General features: G+C 45.4%; 1 protein-coding gene across 5 annotated transcripts in view; it reads right to left on the bottom strand.

Annotated features, from left to right (window-relative positions):
* Positions 1-20,072, bottom strand: part of Ubr3 (Ubr3 ubiquitin ligase) — an 82,358-nt gene that overhangs the window by 43,690 nt on the left and 18,596 nt on the right. For all 5 annotated transcript variants that reach the window (XM_084594061.1, XM_084594065.1, XM_084594062.1 and 2 more), the window contains 6 exons: positions 18,748-18,840; positions 17,899-18,054; positions 14,272-14,453; positions 6,551-6,684; positions 2,635-2,780; positions 168-334 (listed from right to left, as the gene is read on the bottom strand). In XM_084594061.1, the coding sequence (XP_084450187.1) occupies positions 168-334; positions 2,635-2,780; positions 6,551-6,684; positions 14,272-14,453; positions 17,899-18,054; positions 18,748-18,840 (878 nt within the window). The remainder of the gene's footprint in view (positions 1-167; positions 335-2,634; positions 2,781-6,550; positions 6,685-14,271; positions 14,454-17,898; positions 18,055-18,747; positions 18,841-20,072) is intronic.

Here is a 20,072-nt window from a genome sequence, read left to right as displayed (position 1 = left end):
CAAGGCCGTCAACGCTGAACATAAACAATGTGCCAGACTAACAATATGCCAGATAAATTGGAGAGAGAATGGAGGCTTCTTTTTCACTGGAAACAAACTTTAAACCTTGCCCACAAAGTGAAAATGTTGAGAAGTGCCCCAACGTGACAGTACACAAAGACACTCACAACAGAGTGTATCGGTCCATAGAAGCCTGGTAGTCCTTCCGGTGCACAGCACGCAGCAGAACATGCACAGGGTCATACTCGCGCTCCCACACTGAACTCCGGGGCACATACATGCCCTGCAGCAGGTTGCCGCCAGCTTCAAAGTTGGGCTGCTTATACAGTGCCACCTGAACGCAGGTAGAGAAGAGCAAACAGCCACCATAAAGCTGGTTAAAACATAAGACAAGATAAAACAAGATAATAGAAGATAAAAAAATAAAAACAGCTATTGCTGAACCTTGTATTATGCAGTGGTTACATCCTGAAAATTTTTTTTCTATCTTCCTCATCGTGCTGCTTATTGCACTCTCTCATCATTATCAACCCCGCAGGCAAATAAAATGCATTTTGCGATGCCTCGTGCACACGACACTGAAGTCTAGGCCTGTCTACTGCCTACATCGTGCTTACCTCAAGCAGACACAAAGGCACATGATGCAATATATCACAGCACTGAAGAGTTCCACCCTCGTCGATAGCCCGCTCAAGCCCCATATCTGTAAGTAGTTACATTCCCTACCTGTACACTTTTCTGTCCAGAGGAGGGAATGCACAGAAGGTGATATATCCACACATTACATGCCGTGCTTGTCTTTGACAGAGCTAAATGCAACAGAAAACTCTTTCTTCCATTTTTTCTTTTTCTTGCTCTTTCTTGATTCCTTTATGAGCATTACGCAGTCAACAAACATTGCGCTTTGCAGTTCTGCCGTCGTTTGTGATTTGCTACGAAACCTCCCCTGCCAGAAGCACAAGCATGACCCTGTTAATACTGAGCACCTATTTCTTACAAAGAGAATGAGTAAAAGCAACCAACCATTGTCACATTGTTTGTAATATTCAAGAATTCGCTTGTTTGGTTTGCAAGGTTTACCACACTAAAGCTGCACACACACGGGCATCTACAAAGGTATGCTTCAGTTGAGAGCTCTGGTTTATTTTCGACCTCCCAGGGTTCTTTCAACATGTGCGCCAACCTTACACAGCACAGAGACGAAGCAACAAAGTAGGCACAAAGGTCAGCACATGCATGGCGCTTCAAACCGCCACTTTTTTAACAAAGCAAATAACAAAGGACCACCGGAGGCTTATTCCATAATGTCCTGCACATGAGGCCACAGGCAGACACATATTACACCTTTAAAGAACTTGAAAATATGCCTGCCATCTCATCAGGCATGCACCAATAAATAAATAAAAAAAAAAAAAAAAAAAAGACACCTGGAGAACAAGGAGCAGATGACAGGAAGCTGGGCAGGTTTGCTGAGAAGAAACAAACTGCAGCTATTCAGCTAAATTGGCCAAATACAAAAAAATATGTGCCAGCCAGCACACCACCGTTCTTTTTGTTTTCGGTTCGAGGCTAGGGTTTCAACATTATCAACATTAGGCTTCAGGCAAAGATTGGAGGAATTTGAGAGCGGGAAACTTAGTGGTAGCACAGCACAAAATTTTGGGACTGCATAAAGCCCCCTCAAAGGTCCACTGTCCACCCTCTGGTCGAAAATATTTTCTTCCCCGGTGACTGTGAGACTTTGCCCCCAGAACGCAAGGCCGCAAAATGTTTTTGGAAAGAGTAACTAATAACGCAGTTACAGCCACTGCAATCACCCGATTCTGTCGTGCTTCTCTCCTTCCGTTCCCTCGCAAAAGTTTTTCACTCTCCTGCCCGAGGTCGTCTAGCCTCCGCAAGACAAATTCCCCTTCCTCCTCTGCGTTTGGCAGGAGGTGGGGCGTGACACTCCGAGTGCGCGAAAAAAAAAAAAAAAAAAAAAACTGGCGAGGGAGCGCGCGCCGCTAGATTCAGTCTGGCCGCGGCGAAGGAAAAGCGCGCAGCGAGTGGCAGACACCCATCCTTCACCCTCAGACAGCGAGATGGACCAATGGACGTCGTTCTCGACAAATATGTCATAGCTGCGGCTCGACGGGCCAGCGCAGGGAACGGGAAAGCTGGCTTCCCGAAGGAGAGCATGAGAGAGCTTTGATTTGTATTTTCGTTGCTTTGTGGCACACGTGTCACTGTAGCATTTTGCACGGACTATCTCCGGTACTTGATCGAAACACTGGGCTCCTTCGCTTCAACGGTCCTTTCCAGGACAGTGGCCCTTTAAGAGGGTGATGAGATAGTAGTGTGTTCTGGATCCACTGCGCAAAGATGAAAATTGAAGATGACAAAATAGTACAAATGCGCAGCACGAGACAATGGCAGTGAACCATAGAGGGTGACTTGCTGCGGCAAGAGCATAGTGCTCCAGTGCAGTGGCAAGCGAAACTGATCACGCCATCCCGGGTTCAAAACCATTTCATTTTAGCAGGTCACAAAGATCGAATCAGCTTCAGACATCTGGCTCTCAAGAGAATGCGGATATAATAGCGCTCATGCACTAAAAGGCATAGGAGATAAGGGAGTGTGAAGACCAGTACACACGTCCTCAAGGAAGGCCTCGAAGTCCCGGCTGTGGGCGCTGGTGCCACACTTCTCGGGCAGCAGGTCCATCAGCTGGGAATGCGTCCGGTCCCCCATGCACAGCAGGCTCACCATCTCCTGCCGTGTCACTTCCGCCTCGCTCATGCCTACACAGAGCGCATTTCCATCCACTCAGGGAGGCAATGGCAAACACTGGTGCTCCCGTACACTCATGAGTGGCTGGTCTTTTGCTGGCTAAAAATAGGAAGCAATGGATGCACAATCGTAGTTATTTAAAGCCCGCTCAATAAAGCTGTACTCATTAAATGAGCATGCTTGTATTCAATTTAACAGCAGACAGCCTTGTACCACATAAACAAATGAACTCGTGTAGCAAGATTTCAACGCGCTGCATGAAATGCCAAGAAGATTGCATGGCTGATTTCCCAATCTTCTCAAATGAACAGAAATCACTGCACTTTTAAACAAATGAAAATCACCAGCACTTCCTTTTACAGCTACAGTCAAGCCCCACCCGAGCGAAATTCATAGGACCCGCAAACATTCCACTGAAGTAAATATTTTGCTGCCTTGAACCTGGGCTGGACAACTCAAACATCTTCAAAAGTCTGTCTGCTTCACACTTTCACTATTTTCTGGGTACATCAAAAACTGTAAACCTTGAACAATGGATGTATTTGTGTAATGCATACACTCCTCTTAAAGGCCGCGTCACACTGCGGACAAAGGTCAATGCTGCCCGACAACCCAATGGTAGGGCCGTTTTGAGAATCCTGTCACATCTTGTTAACACAACTATTCAGAAATGCGCCACTATCGCCCACTAACAGCTGTAAGCAATTTGATCTCCAGCAGTGCTCATTATGGTGCCAATGTCAGGAGGTGTGCTCACTTTGTCGCAATATCAACCAAATTCTGAAGCCATAATACGGGGCTCTGAAAAAGCAAATAGTGCAGGAGGCTTTCCTTAAGTCTAATTAGCTTCGACAATGAATGAGGTTGTAAAATTGTGCGTGGGATTTAGTTTGCATCGCACTGAGGCACAGCTTTCGTGAGATCAGATTTGGCGATTGTGGAGAGTGAACTGATAAGGTTTAGTGAATACAATAGTAAATGCAAACAGCCACTGAGTACAGTTTTTGTTATAACGGGCTGAAATTGACCATTGCTTACAACGCAGGATGCAAGTACAATGACCAAGAAACACCGGTGTGACCCGGTCTGCCTAGTGATGGTGCAGATGCCCGGCAACACTCAGCAGCCCTACTTGTAGAGAGCAAATTTGGCTATTTAAGATAATGCTAACTGTTGCCGAGTATATACCAAAGTCTAGATATAGTGATAACTGTCTGTCCCTTGCCTTTGTTGCCAAAAGCTGTCGCACCTAGGCAACACTGCAACAACCTGTCTTGTTCCCTGACCTTTCCTGCGGTGCGACATGTTGTTGAGGAGCAAGTAAGTTAGGAAACTTGCAGGTGGTTTGGTTGGCAAATGTTTGTTGACATCGCCACTGCGCTGTCACAGTGCGACTCTGCCTTATCGGGTGATTTTGTTGTAAAGGTCGCACACCGCATCACATGCAATACTGAGAAGGCCATTCAGAAAAAAAAGACAATCTAATGTGAAATGGAGAAATCCTTCTTTGAGGAAGTTGCTCATTTTCTTCTGGACATGTCATTTGATAGAACGTTCACTACAACCTACAACTTAGAACAGCCACTAAGAGGAGAGCAAGGAGATCATTGTGCCATTTTTTGCTCTTTTATTGTGAGGCAACATTAGTATCTTTCATAAAGATGTTTAGCTGCACAGCTCATTGCTCATTCTTTTTTTTTTTTTTTTTCACGGCATCGGTGTGATGGCTGCCACAGCTACTGCAGGTTTCAAGTTCTCCCGTACAGTCTATGATGTGGTGTCAACCAGCGCTCCACATGTGCACCACAGCTGAGTAGTGGCTGCGGAAGGCTATGGCGACATTGCCATGTGCATTCGTTATAAGCAACAAATCAAGTGACACAGACACCTCAATTCCTTCATTGCATAGGCACATTCGTTGCAGTGGTCTTCACTGTAGGGGCATTCAGTACACATGTGAAAGAGTGGAATTAGGTCGGGACATATAAAATCTTTTGTTAATAAATTGTTACAGTGTAAGACCCATTTCCTGTAAAGGCGTTCTTTGTGGAGGTGCACAACTACATGCACATGGTGTATACTAATGTCTTTTATATAATAGCACAGTTTTGGTTTTGCCTGGCTGGAACTCAATGACCTTGAAACAAGACCAAGGTTAAACCAAGCACCCCCCCCCCCCCCCCCAAGACTAACAGTGTATGCATGAATATGTCATATGACTTTGACCTTTGACCTTGAACTTCAGGCGGTTTTGAGCATAACTCATCAGAATAATGTCACACTGACGTACCGCAGAGAATAACCACGTAATAGCATGCATGTATAAAAGCTTGATCGGAGACATTTTGAAAAATTTTCCCGCCTCAACCGGTGGCTCATTTGGACTGAAACCGTGCACAAAGCTTGCGTGCTGTTGTCCATTTTGTTGTGTAGTATGTCTTACAGCGGTTCTTACATCGTTTGGTCCCGCGGACCACAGCCATCAGTGACGAGACTAAAGGAGCGAAAGACACGAATGCCAATTCTCCGCTGAAGGGCAGCAGTGGCGTTATCTAGCATCATTACAAAAATAAGCATGGGTGCTTTTGAATCGCGACACTCTCCTCCAGTGTCACCAGATGGCACCACAGCTGCATTTTGCTGGAAACTCGGCTTTGGTGTCTTTTTCTCTTCAATCTCGTCGCAGGCGGTTCTTGTTTTTTTTATCATGCGCGGCCAAATTAGGTAAGCACCACAGTCAAACTTACCTCGTAACAAAGAGGTCAACAACGCGCAAGCTTTGTGCGCGGTTTCAGTGCAAATAAGCCTCCGGTTGAGACGGAAGTTTTCAAAACGGTTCCGATAAAGTTGCCGAACACTGTATATGGGAATGTGTTCGATTAACCATGGAAGAAAACCATGCCAGAAAGTTGTCAAGATTTCCCATCATACAGAAAGAAACGAGTGTTGGAAACGCCAGGCCTCCTCCAAACCCTCAGCAGATGTTGCGCTTCGTCAAGCAGCTCTCGCCAAGGAAGGGAACGCGAATGTGCTGCAAAGTCTGCTAAAATACAAAATACCAAAGCTTTTGAACGCCCACTGACTGCTACTTTATGGGGGCTCCAACTTCAACTACCAAGCATTTCATACCTTTGAAGCAATCGGACAAAGTGAAATCTTGTCACTCTGTATTCGCACATTCAGTTTGTTACAACTGATGTTTCAGTTACGTCATGGTTACATGCAGTAAATGAAAAAAAAAACGGCCAGTAATTTGAACATACTGAGCATATGACATGGCTAATTTAAGTGGGGTTGCTACCGGCCCATCAACCTGGACTAATGACAATGCAACGGACTTGTCCCCTGCCCAGCAGCAGGTGATACTGTAGCTAGAAACCATGGAAAGTTGGCAATCAAGCACAACTGTGTTGGGCATTGTATATGCCATCCTTGCCTGTGGCCATTAGCAGTAGACACAAGCACTTTATCGCCAGCTGCATTTTCACTGTCCAGCACGTGCTGTACATATTGCCCTAACACAGTTGCAAAGGCGAAGTTGAAGCTAGCCAGTGAATATCAAGCAATGGCAACAGAAGAAGAAGCACATGCAGATGCACGCAACACATTACTTTACATTGCGAAAAGTTTTGACCTCGAAAACAGTGCCCACTGATTAGCACCAACTGCTGCGAACAAGAAAGCATGATTGATTCTAGGCCGTTGGAAAGTTTCGTATGAGCTCAGAGCAAAAGCCAGGCCAAAAGGAGAAAAAGAAAGAAAAAAAGTAGAGGAGCCGCACCAAGGTTGGTACGGATGCCGAAGAGCATAGCGAGAAAGGTCAGCGCAGCCTCCAGCATGGGCAGCACCTTGTCCGGCTCCAGGTAAGAGTTTCCTTGTTTGGGTGACAGCGACAGCCACTCCCACACGTGGAACCTGGTGGACACCAGAGGGAAAGAACAATAGCGAATGAGCATCTTCATCCCTCATGTCAGACATGGATGACTTGCCAAAACGTGCTCCCCTATGCTACAGTCAAAAGTAAAATTTAGGAGCACTTAAGTAATGAATATAAATTAATTACAGTTTACAAAATTGTCATAAAATTTTACAAAAAAATTGGAGCACCATGCAGGTTTAGCAGTTGGCCATGTAAATAATGTCCTCCGAGATCAAACTTCACTTGGTACCAAAATTTTGGAGCCCCCCTAAAAAAACTCGGCACCCTTTCTGGCTTTTAGTTTTGTGTTTGGGTTGGCTGAGACATGTTTAGGAATTGACATCTCCCATTTACTCTATGGGAATGCGTGCTTACCCTATGAGTTGGTGGTCAGCACTGGGCACAATGCATCGTGGTAGACCAATGTGAATATCTTCGTTAACTTCAAATATTCAGTCGAGTGGTAGAGTAAAGAATGTTCAGTTCAATCTAATTGTTTGGTACTGAAAATCCGAAACACTGATCTCAAGTGAACACTTTCGAATATTTGAGCAAATACCCAGGAAATGTGCTAGATACAATTTCTTTTCCTTCACAGCACACTCAGGAGACAAACTGACATATAATCTGTGTGCTGCATAATCACAAATCTCATATAACAGATGCATTAGCATAATAAACTAGGGGTGTGCAAATATTGAAATTTTCAAATAACAATTCGAATAGTACGAATACGGGGAAAAAAAGTAGGCTTCTTCTGACTAGTGCTAAGCCTAGTGGTAAAGCCACCAAAACAAAGACTCTGCGCTATTTTTCTGTTTTCAAATTACAAAAAATCTTTGCCTCGCGATTCTAGGTAGTGTGCGGGTGGCGATATTATATCGTGGGAGTCGTCGTCACCGCGGCCAGGAGCACTTTACTATAACCGATTTTTACCAAAAACGTCTTTACTATAAAGGGTGAGAAATGTACAGTTGTCTATGGAAGATGAACTGTGACTTCAGTTTGACTTTACTATATCAGAGTTTTTAATATATCCGAGTTTACTATAGCGGGGTTCTACTTACAAGGAAAAAAAAATGCGTCGAATATCAAAATGATCAGTAAAAGAAAATAAAATAAAAAATAGCAACTACTGTTGGTCTTGTTTATTTCTGAAATGACATGGTATTTGCAAATACAACTAAACTAAATAAAGCTAAACTAAATTTTACAAAATTTTACACTCTAGTGAAGAACCCAGTATAAATTTACAGAGGATTCCGGATACCAATTTCTGGAGCAAAAGCTTCACTAAGCCAGGTAGTTCGAGCCGTCAGGTATGCGCGGTTTTCATTTGAGGGAGATTTCGAGATCAAACTTCTGTGCTAAGACTGGTGGTCGCCATGTGACTTTGGGGCATAGTCATGTAGGCCACAAAGTGGCCCGTGACCACTGTCAATGCCAAGGTCACGTGACCTGGTGGTCGCCATGTGACTTTGGTGCATAGTCATGTAGGCTACCAAGAGGCCCGTGACCACTGTCAAGGTCAAGGTTTTCACTTTGAGGGAGATTTAGAGATCAAACTTCTGTGTTAAGCCTGGTGGTCACCATGTCACCTTGGAGAATAGTCACGTAGGCCACCAAGTGGCCCGTGACCATTGGCAAGGTCAGGGTCACGTGGCTTGGTGGTCTCCATGTGACTTTGAGGCACAGTCACGTAGGCCTCCAGTGACCTATGACCCCTGTCAAGGTCATGCCTCCAGTGACCTATGACCCCCGTCAAGGTCATGTGAGGTGACATAAGTGTGACGTGGAAGTAGAGGGGTGATACGTGTATGAACAGGAGCCCCCGAGCTCCTGCCTAGGTTACAACACTGCACGAGGAGGATGAACACACTTCTACAGTAGCGCGTCAGAACGCGAAGGCGTCACGTCGGAATGAGGTCTTGAAAAGACGGCGTGCTGGAGAGACCGATGAAGAACGGGCTTTACGCTTGGATAAAAACACAATGTGTTTAATCCAAGCTTGGCAACGAGAGTAGCCATGTAATGAAGCATTCGCTTCCCTCCAGGGTTAATCGAAGTTAAAATACCGGCTAATTTTTTGTACAGGAAGGACCCGTATGAAAATGGGTGGAGCTTTCAAATGACTGCTGAATACAGAAAATTCTAATTCGGCCTTCAAGGGACTAGAAAAAAGTCTGAATTAACTGAAAGCTTGAATTATCGAATGGGACTGAATAAACTGCCGAAAACCATATGTATCACAGTAATTTTATCTGATGAACACCTGTACAATAAATGTCTGCATTTGAGATGAAATGGAAGTGAGAATGACATTTTTCCTATTTCTGTGAAGTGCTTTGCTCCTTCTCACAAAAGAGAAGGTCCTTCTTTAATGTTCACAAAACGGCCCCGTAAGGTTTTGAGGATGCTTCACTGCACAGCCCCTGCATTTGAAGCATTGCGGTGAAGTGCGCAGTGTGGGGAAGCTGTGGTGCATTCGAAAATATTCGGTGCCTTCGGAAACTTTATAGAGTATTCGCAAACTCTGAATATCAGTTTTTCGAATACGAATTGAGTAACAAACATATTCGATTCATATTAGAAATATCCAATATTTGCACATCCCTAGAAATTAGTGAACATTGTTAATCTTGTTTGTTTCAAAATTCATATAGTATTTGCAAAAAAAAAAAAGATTAAACTATAAAGGCACAGAATTGTATACCCAATGAAAATTCCTGTACAACTTCTTCACACTGGATTTTTGTACAGGAAGGACCTGTATGAAACTGAGTATAAACACTTCTGCTACTCTAGCTGTTAAAGCTGCACATTTTTTTTCATCTATGTGCCTCCCATATGTGTTTCAAAACCGCTGCATATTCACCCTCGAAATATTCCTACTAAGACAGCACTCCCAGAGGCAGGGATCTCTCCACCAATTCACCTAGCCATCCATGTCTGTGATCACCGTCGACTACTAAATTTTTTGGTAATGACTGGAAAAAGAGCGCACCCAATCTGACAATGTAAAAACACGCAGAACTGTCTCACTTAGCGAAATTGTGCTGGTAGAGGTTGCCTCTAAATCACCACCACCACGCCAGCTGCGGGGCATGCACAAAAGAGTGCTTCTGCCAGTGGTGTGGGTAAAAGCAGACCTTTTGTTTTGCTTCGTACTTGTTTCTAGCTAAGATCACAACTGCCCCTAATGAGCATGAGAAAGTGGCAAGGACAGCAGTCAAGATGCTAGTGCCCCTTGATACATAATGCGGCCACCGCTGTGCAAGAAGATACTGTGGCAAGGCTTCACTCCAAGGTTTTAGTCAATTTCTTTCTTGACCCCTGCAGCTGGATAAGCTTCCCACTTTTAATCAACAAAACCTGTATTGGATTAAAGCAGTTGCTGTAACAACAGCACAAGAGCACACGTGTGTTGCACTATTTGCTCCCTGCTTGCCACTACCTTTTAGTGCGTAGTATTACCAGCCGCAATCATGGATTTGACCAACGTCTGTTTAAAGCTGCTGTTCTCTCTTTTCAGGAATTTGAAGCGCAAAAGCGAAGGTGGTGACACGCGTGTCAAGTGGCCCAGCGAATGAGGACGCGAAGCAGCTGCACAGCTGCAGCCAATGAGAGAGCGGCGAGTATTGAAAGTTGCGGCGGTCAGAGCTGTCCCAAGGCAGTGTGTACAAGCGTGTTACTGCAGTCTGAGCAGTTGCGAGTCGCTCGTGCGCCCCCAAATTTGACCTTTCTCCCTTCATATTAGTCACCCCTCAGCATTCACAGGAAGCTTTGGTTTGGTTTATGGGTTTAATGTCCCTGGGCTATAGTGAGGCTATCGGAGACGCCGTAGTGAAGGAGTCCGAAAATTTCGACCACCTGGGGTTCTTTATCGCGCAATGACATCACACAGAACACAGACGCCTTGCTTTTTGCCTCCATCAAAACACGGCTGCCGCAACTGGGATTCGATCCCTCATCCTTGGGCACAGAAGTCGAGCTCCCTAACACCTGCATCACCACGGCGGATGTCCTTCACGGACAGCAGTCATGTACATGTGGCACTCCCTAGCCCTCAGCTCTGCACCGCTTGCCGCATCATGAAGCAGCTTGTGATCACCTGTGTGTATTAAGGGGGGACGCGACCTTTGAAAACAGAAAAATCACAAAAAAGTCAATTTTTGAAAAATTATATATTCAACAGTCTTATAAACTACCCTTTCTGTAATTATCCACGCCGAACTCGTCGTAGAAACATTGGAAATTAATTATATAACAAGAGGCAGCAGCCGCACAGCTGCGAGTAAGCACCGCCACCTTGGTCTTGTTTTGTTTGTGAATTCTTGCACTTTTTTTTTGCCACCCTCGGCAGTAACGACAGCAGCGCAGTCGAGGCGTGGCTTGCTTTTGATTGGGAGCCTCGCGACAGCTTTTGAGTTTGCTGTGCTCAAATTTAAGGTTGCAATTGGGCAAAGCACCCGCTCTGCGAGAGCATGGGGGATCAGGCGACTACTATAAGCTACTGCGCCCGCTAACGCGATAGCCTCCACCAGCTGCCCCCCCATGTCGTCTGCTCCAGCTCTTTGCTCTCGTTGATGGCTGTCTTCGTACTTGGTGCATTCTCTTCACTTTCACCATTTTTGTGATCGCCATTTTCACGATCTTTCGTCGTGCCCTCTAAACGGTTTCATAGAGCGTGTCAAGCATTGCGTAGTTGCTCACAATGTCTTGAAGTGCGAGACGCGTTCAGTGCATGGCAGTGAAGGCTATCCACATGGTGAAACGTGCCACCAAACTGCATCAACGCCTGCGGCGTTCCAGCATCTTTTACAGTGGAACTTAGAAAACGAGAAAATTTAGGTAAAGGGCCCTTGTCTTACCGTGATACCTGCCTGGAAATTATCGCAATGAATTTCACAATGCCAACATATCCTGCAAATTCTCCAGGTCTGGATCCATGTGACCCATATGATATGCCCCCACAACTTGAGAACCAGCATGGACAGTGCCATGAAGCTTAGTAGTTCTTCAAATGTCCATGCTATGAGCCTACCCAAAATGTTTCATTGAGCTACCTCGAAAAACAAAAAAGTTAGCGTCCTTTCAACCTTCTAGGGCTGTTTTCTCAGAATCACTTTTTCTGCCTTGTGTTGCTGCTTAGGACAACCATATCTCGAGAACTGCTAATAAATTTTTCATGGGGGTTCTTTTATTCCATACCTTAACAAATTTCTGAGGACAACATAATTTCATTTTTCCAAGACATTTTGTCTGGCATTAATGACAATTAGGATTTCATTAATGCTAGTCTGATTAATAACACTGATTTTGAGACTCTGTTAAAATATTTCAGCAAGAAAACTTGGAAAAAGGGCATTGTCTTGCCCTAACGTATTCATAACAATCCAGGAATGATCATAACGAATTTCCCACTGTCAGCACATTCTGCGAATTCTTCATGCCTGTCCTAAGGGACCTATGCAGACAATCTTGATATTGCTGCAAATCTTTGTTCTTTTTCGACAGCCGCCGGCATGTGGCCTTATCACCGTGGTGGTAGTGCATGGATCGATTATGTACTCTTTGTTTGTTCATGTTCTTTGTTGCAGAAAATGATTCGAGATGTATCTCTAAAGACTGCAGCCATGTACGTGCGTTGCTACAATGTTCAAGGGTATGCTAGTCACTGTTTGCAGTTTTGTCTCGATCTTTTTTTGCCACCTTTAAATCGAGCGCTGGCGCATGAAACGGGCATTTGTAGATCGACAACTGCTGAGCACGATTGTTGCTATGGCCGCCGCCAACTGCTTAGTTCTTTTGTAGTCACAAGTCAGCCCAATAAAGAGTTGATCCCTTGAAGGTCACATCTCATTTCTTGCCAACGACATTGTCACGACCACGTGACAGTATACTCCTCTATCTTGAAAACCAGAAAGCCCAGCACCAAGAAACTTGGCAGCTTTTCAAATGGTTGCGCTATGAACCTACCCACAAAATTTTATTCAAATATCTCAAAAAATAAAAAATTTGGTGCTCATGGGTAGCCTCCCCCCTTAACGAGCACTTGTCTTCAAGTGCACTTCTTTTGTTCTAAGACTGCCTTTCTTCACCATGGGGACATTCTTTCACTAATCTAGATGTGGTGATGCCGTGGAAAGTACAGCCAGTGTAAGATGTCGCAGCGCAAATACTTCACATTTAATTAACTGCGCAAATTGGTTGCAATTTTTTTATGAACAGTTACTGACGTGAAGAGTGATCACACGCTGTTCAGGACATCTTACACATGCAGAGCTATACACGATTTTACAAAGGGGTAAAGGGTGCTGCCATATTGGCAAGCTGGGCTGCTCTCGTAGCACAGGAAAGTGTTGACAACTTCCCCACTTAACAGCCCAGTCAAACCAATTTCCTCAAGGGTCGTAAAATGGTGTATAGCAACTGATACTCGTGGGAGCCAAAAGCCCCTCGTTAACTTCCGAGAAGCGTAGTGCCGCTGTCAGCAAGTAAGGAGCGAACTGGGAGGCATCAATGTACGACTTCCTGATGCGCCGAACTGAACATGACTTCAGGTTCAGTCGACTGCTATATCTTCACTTTTTAAAGTGTACAACTGCTTTCCCAACTCATAAGCTTTCCTTCCTCTAGGCCCTGCGAAAAATGCAGGAAAAGGGTTCTACTCTATTATCATTGTCTTTAACGTTAAACTGCATCTTGCATAATCTTCTAAGGCACCAGATTTCAAAACAAAAGGCAATCCTCCCTCTTCCCTGCCTTTTTCCTTCCTTTCTCCTCCTTCCTACTACCCCGCCTACAAATGTCCACCACTCAAGAATTTGGGGGGAAACCTTGGCCAGGAGGCATTTTCAGCATCAACAAGGTGCATGTGAGCTCATAAATTTGCTTTAAGAATGAAAACATTATTACAGGTGTACACATGACAGCGGTGTCCTATCCATCAGCAAAACTCTCACTGAAAGTAGGTGCACGCTGGACCACATCATTCTGCGCATGCCTCAGCCTTGATTCCAATTCCAGGCAGCTCAGGGTGACATGCCGCTAGCTACTAAGGTACACCGTTAGCCTCTTTCATTGGGATGGTTCCCTCTGATCCTACGCATATGTAGCACGTATAATTTTGCATTCCACTGTCAAAGTGTTAGCCATCTACTGGTACCACCATGCAGCCGGCCTCACTTGATTTGACGCCCACTTGTCTTCCTCGCCTCTACCCTGCAGCTCGCGTAACGGAGCCTAGTAAAGTTCGCCCTTACACATCTGCCAGCTCTCAGTGAGAAATAACCGTAAATTTATTGCATTACCTCTGAAGAAAAGATTCGCTGGGCCCACACTGTGGGTCATGGAATAAATTGTGGATGCATGATAGGGTCCCATGTATAGTGTGACAAATAACATGGTAGTAAGTGTAGTAACTTCAGTGTCTTTCACCAGGATGCTAAGGCACCTGTTTTCTTGACAAAAGTATTTTTCCTTCTCAAAAAAAAAAAAAAAAAAAGAGAAGATGTAAATGTGTAGCTTCGGTTCCTGAATGACAGTATGCACACGTCGTGCACATACGTGTCCGCACGCACCTCTCAAAAACTGTGCGAATGAACCAGTCAGGTTCCAGGTTGGTGGCACACAGCTGCAGCAGGAAGAGATCTGCATCCACCATAGAGTTGCAGAAGTGGCACTGGATGTATGTCATGGCCTGCCCCTTGATCTGCAGTCCATTGCGCGCCCAGAGGCCACACAGGATCTCATGGAACGCCACCTAGATGGATGAATAGACATGCATCAACGCGGAGCTAGCTCATCTGCACTGCATCAATTCGACTGTTGCAGCGTTATTCTTCACATAATGCTAAATTACACGGCTAGGTTACCATAGTTGCATATAAATAACACAATCACGAATATCACATGATGAAGCCGTTTGTGGGTTCACAAATAAAAAAAGAAAAGAAAAAAAGAATATTATGATTATAATACAGTAAAAGCTCGTTAATTCGAATTTCACGGGACCGGGAAAGAAGTTCGAATTACCGAATGGCCTAGAAAAAACTGACAAGAACCTTTTGTATTACAGTAAATGTACCGTATTTAGTTGCCTAACAAACTCGCTTGCATAATGAACCCACCCAGCCCCGATTTGTGCCTACGCATCTGGAAAAAAAAATAAATAAAGGCGTCAGTAGTTAGCGGGTCCCTTGGTTTGCGCCATCACGGTCGACAACACATTTCTTGGCAGTGAGCCAAGATGCTGCGCAGCCAGCGATAAGGCGTGTTTATCTTTTGACTTTAGCTCCAGCAGGGGGGGAGGAAGCGAACTTGGCAAAGTGCCAGCGCTTATCCGGTTGTGCAAGCCTCGTTTTCAGTACGTTCGCTTTATCATGCTATGAGCGACTGGGGCAGGGCGCCGTCTACTGCCACTCCAATCATCGGAACAAGCGATAGCAGTGATAGCAGCAAGCGGCTTTTTGAACCTTGCTAAAACCCGGCGTCATGATCGCGGCTGACTCGCGTGCTGCCTTTGACAACTAATTGGTGGAAGGATGGATGGCTATCACAAAAAAAAAAAAAGTTTAACCCATAGTGCTCGTCCAAGATCATAGCCTTTCGTGGGCGGTGGCTGGGACCGCGCCGATAGTACTTATCCCTATTTCCAAATTAACAGGGTTGGAATTAACGAGTATTTAAGTTGCGAGCTACAGAGGTTGCGCAGGAGAGAGCAGGCAGCCGCCACCACGGCCATGCACTGATCTTGCCTCGGTCACCGTCCCCTCCCTCCAACGCCGCCGGTCGCTGCGCCTGTCATGGCGCCATTTATGTTTTACCCACTCTTTCATGGTTTTACCTGGTTCCATCTTCTGTCCCCGTTTTGGACATGTGCAGCTTCTAATTATGCCTTCCAATCGCGGAGGTGTCTTACTTTTTTCTTGTTTTGAATGGCCGACCTTAGCAACCGACTGCGTACGCTCGACTGTGCGAAAAACACTTCGTTACAGGTATGTATTCATCTAAAGGAAATGTGCATGATGAAAAGTATCTACCAGAGTTTGCACCAAGCCTGTAACCCACCAGTGATAGCCGCAATGAGCATTTGTTCGGCGCGTCTGATGGCGATGTATTTTGTCGTTTGTTTTCTTAATGTGCGAAGGGACTGGGTAGCGCAGATATCACAGGTGGCTGTGTGCGCCACACCGTAATATTTACCATGTTTTATCATGACTGTCGCCTGACCAAAAAGAAAAAAAAAAAAAATTGGGCGTTTGTTAAAATGCACCGCCTTTCGCGAGCCGAGTGGTTGAGCTGGTCATGAGGCTCGCGAACGGCAGTGCATTAAAACGCCGATATTTTTTCTTGTTAGTCAAGGGGCAGTCACAATAAAACATGCTAAATATTACAGCCTAGCGCACACAGCCGCCTGTGATATCTAAGCTACCTAGCCCTTTCGCACATAAAGAAAAGAAACGACAATACATTGCCTTCAGGCCCCGGCGCAACTAAAGCAATCACGCACTGAAGAAATCCTCATTGCAGCTATCACTGGTGCGTTACAGGCTGGATGCAAACTCCAGTAGGTACTTTTCATGATGCATATTTCCTTTAGATGCATACATACCTGCAGTATCTGTGTTTTTGCCGCTCGGAGCATATGATGCACTTGACAATCTTGCCTGACGCACAGTATTTTTTTTTTTTCCCTTAAAGGCTCGCCTTCGTGCATGCCAAAGCATTTGGATTTTGTTCCTTTGGTGTACGCAATCAGATGCACTTCGTTAGGAAGCTTAATTGATAATCATCGTCCAACCATTTGCAGCGGCAAGGAAACCGTCCGGCACAAATGAGTCCCCATGGAGGGTTCATGCTCATTCACTTGCAGAGTGGATCGCTCTGGACGTAGAACAGGGTTGGTTCCTGACTGAGATGCGCATCCGATATGTAGGAGATGCACATGTGTTACCAAGTCATTGATTCCGCAGAAATTGCGGCGGAGGCAGAAAGGTTGTGAATCCTTTCACAACAGAATGACCATTCGCTGTGCACTGAGAACCTTTTCACCACTGCAACCACATCCGTTCTGACTCCTGAGGGCAGAAACCGGCTACAGCGCTGAATCATCCGTTGTCAGAAAAATGCTGCGAGTTTCCTGCAGGTGTGCATTCCGGCCGGGACAATGACCTTTTTAGGGGGTGTGTATAAGTGCCTCTCTGCCGAGCTTCGTAGGTGAAATCCTATAGCTGCGCTGCACGATTGTAGATGACGCGAGGAGGAAGCGGCGCCTATTGCACCATGCCGGCGCCGCGGTGACCGCATTGTGCTTTGCAACTCAAGGCACCCTGCGCATATGTGCCGCTCAAAGTCATAGGAGACGATTCCACCTAGCTCTGCAGCATCAACACACCCCTGGCTGCGTTGCTCTTTGAGATCCCTCTCTCTGTCTCTCTGCCTCCACGCTCTCCTGTCTGCCGAAAACCTGCACGCTGAGAGCGTCTCAGTCTGTCACGTCGAACACGGCCCGCGCTTACAATACGAAGATACTAGTATATGCGTGCGTTATGAGTGGATTGTGAAAACGCTGTACATTTCTCCATACTGCAAGAACATGATATACTTCAATCACTGTCACTACTTTCTGCCCCGAGGCCAAAAAAAGGGGGGGGCTTTCACTTTCTACCTGCGTTGGCGTGGCCTTTTCGTATGGTGCGCTTTCGAGTCGTCTGCCACACTGCCATCCAATGTGTTTCTCGCCCGCTTCCGCATGATGGCGCCATATCCTCTCGCAAAAGGCGGATTGTCTTCTGAATTTGACAGCGAGTAGCCGATGACGTCCATGTCTCATGGCCGTGTCTGTGAGTGCCAATTTTGTTTGTTCCATTAAATGTTTTAAGCAATTTTCAGACGCTTGTTCGCTGCATTATTGCTTGTGCACGGCAGAATCGGGTGCCATGTTATTTTCATGGTTTGTGGGTGGTAAATATTACTGTGCGTTACAATCGGGGGTGCGCTAGAATCGTGCAAATACGGTAAACACGTCTGCACCAAACAATAAATTTCAAATGTTCGTTTACGATTCCTGGCAATGTAATGCAATAGTGACAGCAAAAATGACAGCTGCCATTTTGTACTTCACACTTGGCACACAGCCCCAGCTGACATGCAGAGAATAATGATCGGAGGAGAAAAACGGGGAGTGAAAAGTGCCACAACGATACCATGGCCTGAAGTGGGTGGGCCATGAGGGCCCTCAGGGTGTCTTTGTCCGGCAACAGCTCTACCAGGGTGGCTCCTTGCCTTGTCACCGCCTGGCACAGGAACACGGCGTAGTAGCGGTGCAGCGGTAGGTGGAATGACACCTGGTGTGGATTCGGCTGGAGAGAGGAAAAAAAAAAAACTGCTTGCCTTCCACTTTGACAAGAGACGTGCCACAGTAATTTGCCCCCTTTCCTTCCCCCATCCTGTTGATATCAAGTTAACATGGCTGTCAATCACGTAATCTCCAACCAGCTAATATATGTATCAAAATAAATATATGCAGAGCGACACTTTCGCGATGAGGTAACTAGCTTTACTTCCTGACCTGGGCCTGCTACCATAAAAATACCATGCCAAATACAAAACACTAACTGTTGGGCCAAGCTAGGCAGGGCCACTGTGGAAAGCACCAGAATGAAGCCAGACCATATGGAATTCACCACATAGACAAAGTGCAACCAATTCCTACTCTCGCACACCTCCCATGTCGATGACAAAATGCAGAGAAAAATGCTTTGAGGGAGCTTCCTTCTCTTGCATGATATGCAGATGAAAATTGAAAATCTTTTTTCTGTTCCTATCCCATCACGAAATTACCCCTCAATATTATCGCACTACATGCGAGTTTTTGTGGTACTTTACTGCCATAAAAAAAAAAAAAAAAAAGCCAAAGTGACCTGAAAAAGAAATAAAATTATTTTTACTAAGAGCAATTCATTTTCGCTGTTTTCAGTGTTCCTTAAAACCTATGTGGCAATCCTTAGAAAAATGCGACAATCTAAAAATGAGCCCCTTCCCCTCAAACTCACCGCGTCAAAATGTGTGAAGCCGATGCTGTCAAAGAAATCCTCCAGTGCCATAAGACAGTGCTCAAGAACTTTCTTTGACAAGGGCAGCGTTTCCTATAAAAAAGAGTGCAGAAGTAACATCAGTAACACAGACTTTTTGTTAATGCACTGGCAGGCGAAACAGGCAGGAAATCATTCCCAATTCAGTGGCAGTGCTTACTGTTAAAACGTGGTCCAGCTACTAGTCCCTAAACAATGATGAAAATTCTTAGAAATTATTAATGGTTATATGGTATTGCCAGGTGGCACCACGCTGAACGATAAAGGACGAAGAAGAGCTGGTGGCGCTTGCGCAAGTGCGCCGCTTCTAACTTTCACCCTAGGCTAAACCCCCTTTCTTGCAGTTTTTGTGCTTTCGTGTCTCCCCCTGGTGACAGAGTATGTGACAATATTTGTTTATGAACAAATGTATCAAATATCAATAGTAATGCATTTCAAGATATGTAAAGGCAAAGCTCTTCAACCAACAAACAATATAAAATGTGAGAGCCCAGTTCCTGAAATCTTTTTTTGTTTCCTGCTCCGCACAGACCTGTCAGACCAATGCCAGGTCTTCGTGCGAGCTATCTTACTCATCATAAAAATAAGTCTTGTGTTTACCAATGCTCTCGAATACGGTACCATTCCAGAATTATTATAGTTTTAACATTAGACTGCGACAGTATACTACAAAAATTTCACAGGGATGCTTAAAACTCCCGAAAAAGATAAAGGTGAACGTCCAGTTGGACGCTTGAAATTCTGTTGATCTAGTTCTGAACTTTGTCGTGTACTTTCTACTGATCTGCTCTCGTCCAGCTGCTCCCTCTGATGATAGTTACCATGAGTAGTACTTCAAGCTGCTCTAGCCTTTTCCATCGTGATGCACAGGTCACCCATAGCGATGTGGAATGAAGCTCCAAGCCCACACAGCGACGTATGCAATGTGGACGAACACACTGCGACTGTGCTGCCACCATTTCCAGAAACGTCTACGAGCGCCGCCGTTGACATTTTCCTTCAGTGGTGATGCCCTCTGTCACTACAGCTGACATTTCCCTCCTCCTCCCCTGTGCCGCTGCTGCCATCTTTTTGGCTGTGCCCCTAGCGGCACGACTGACATTTCCCTCCATTCTCCGACTACGCTCCATCGCCCTTTCTCAGAAATTTCTCCAGCATTGCTGTTTCCCTTTCTTGGCACACGTCCTCTGGTACTGCGCGCTACATTTTTCTATACCTCAAAGTGCGACCTTGAAACAGAAAAAAGATTTAAAGCTTTCGCCAGTACAACATGAGTATAACACGCC

This window comes from Amblyomma maculatum, chromosome 2, assembly GCF_055883805.1.
Source record: "Amblyomma maculatum isolate TAMU_Amacu chromosome 2, ASM5588380v1, whole genome shotgun sequence".
NCBI classification, from domain to species: domain Eukaryota; kingdom Metazoa; phylum Arthropoda; class Arachnida; order Ixodida; family Ixodidae; genus Amblyomma; species Amblyomma maculatum.
This window is presented reverse-complemented; position numbering and strand designations above follow the sequence as displayed.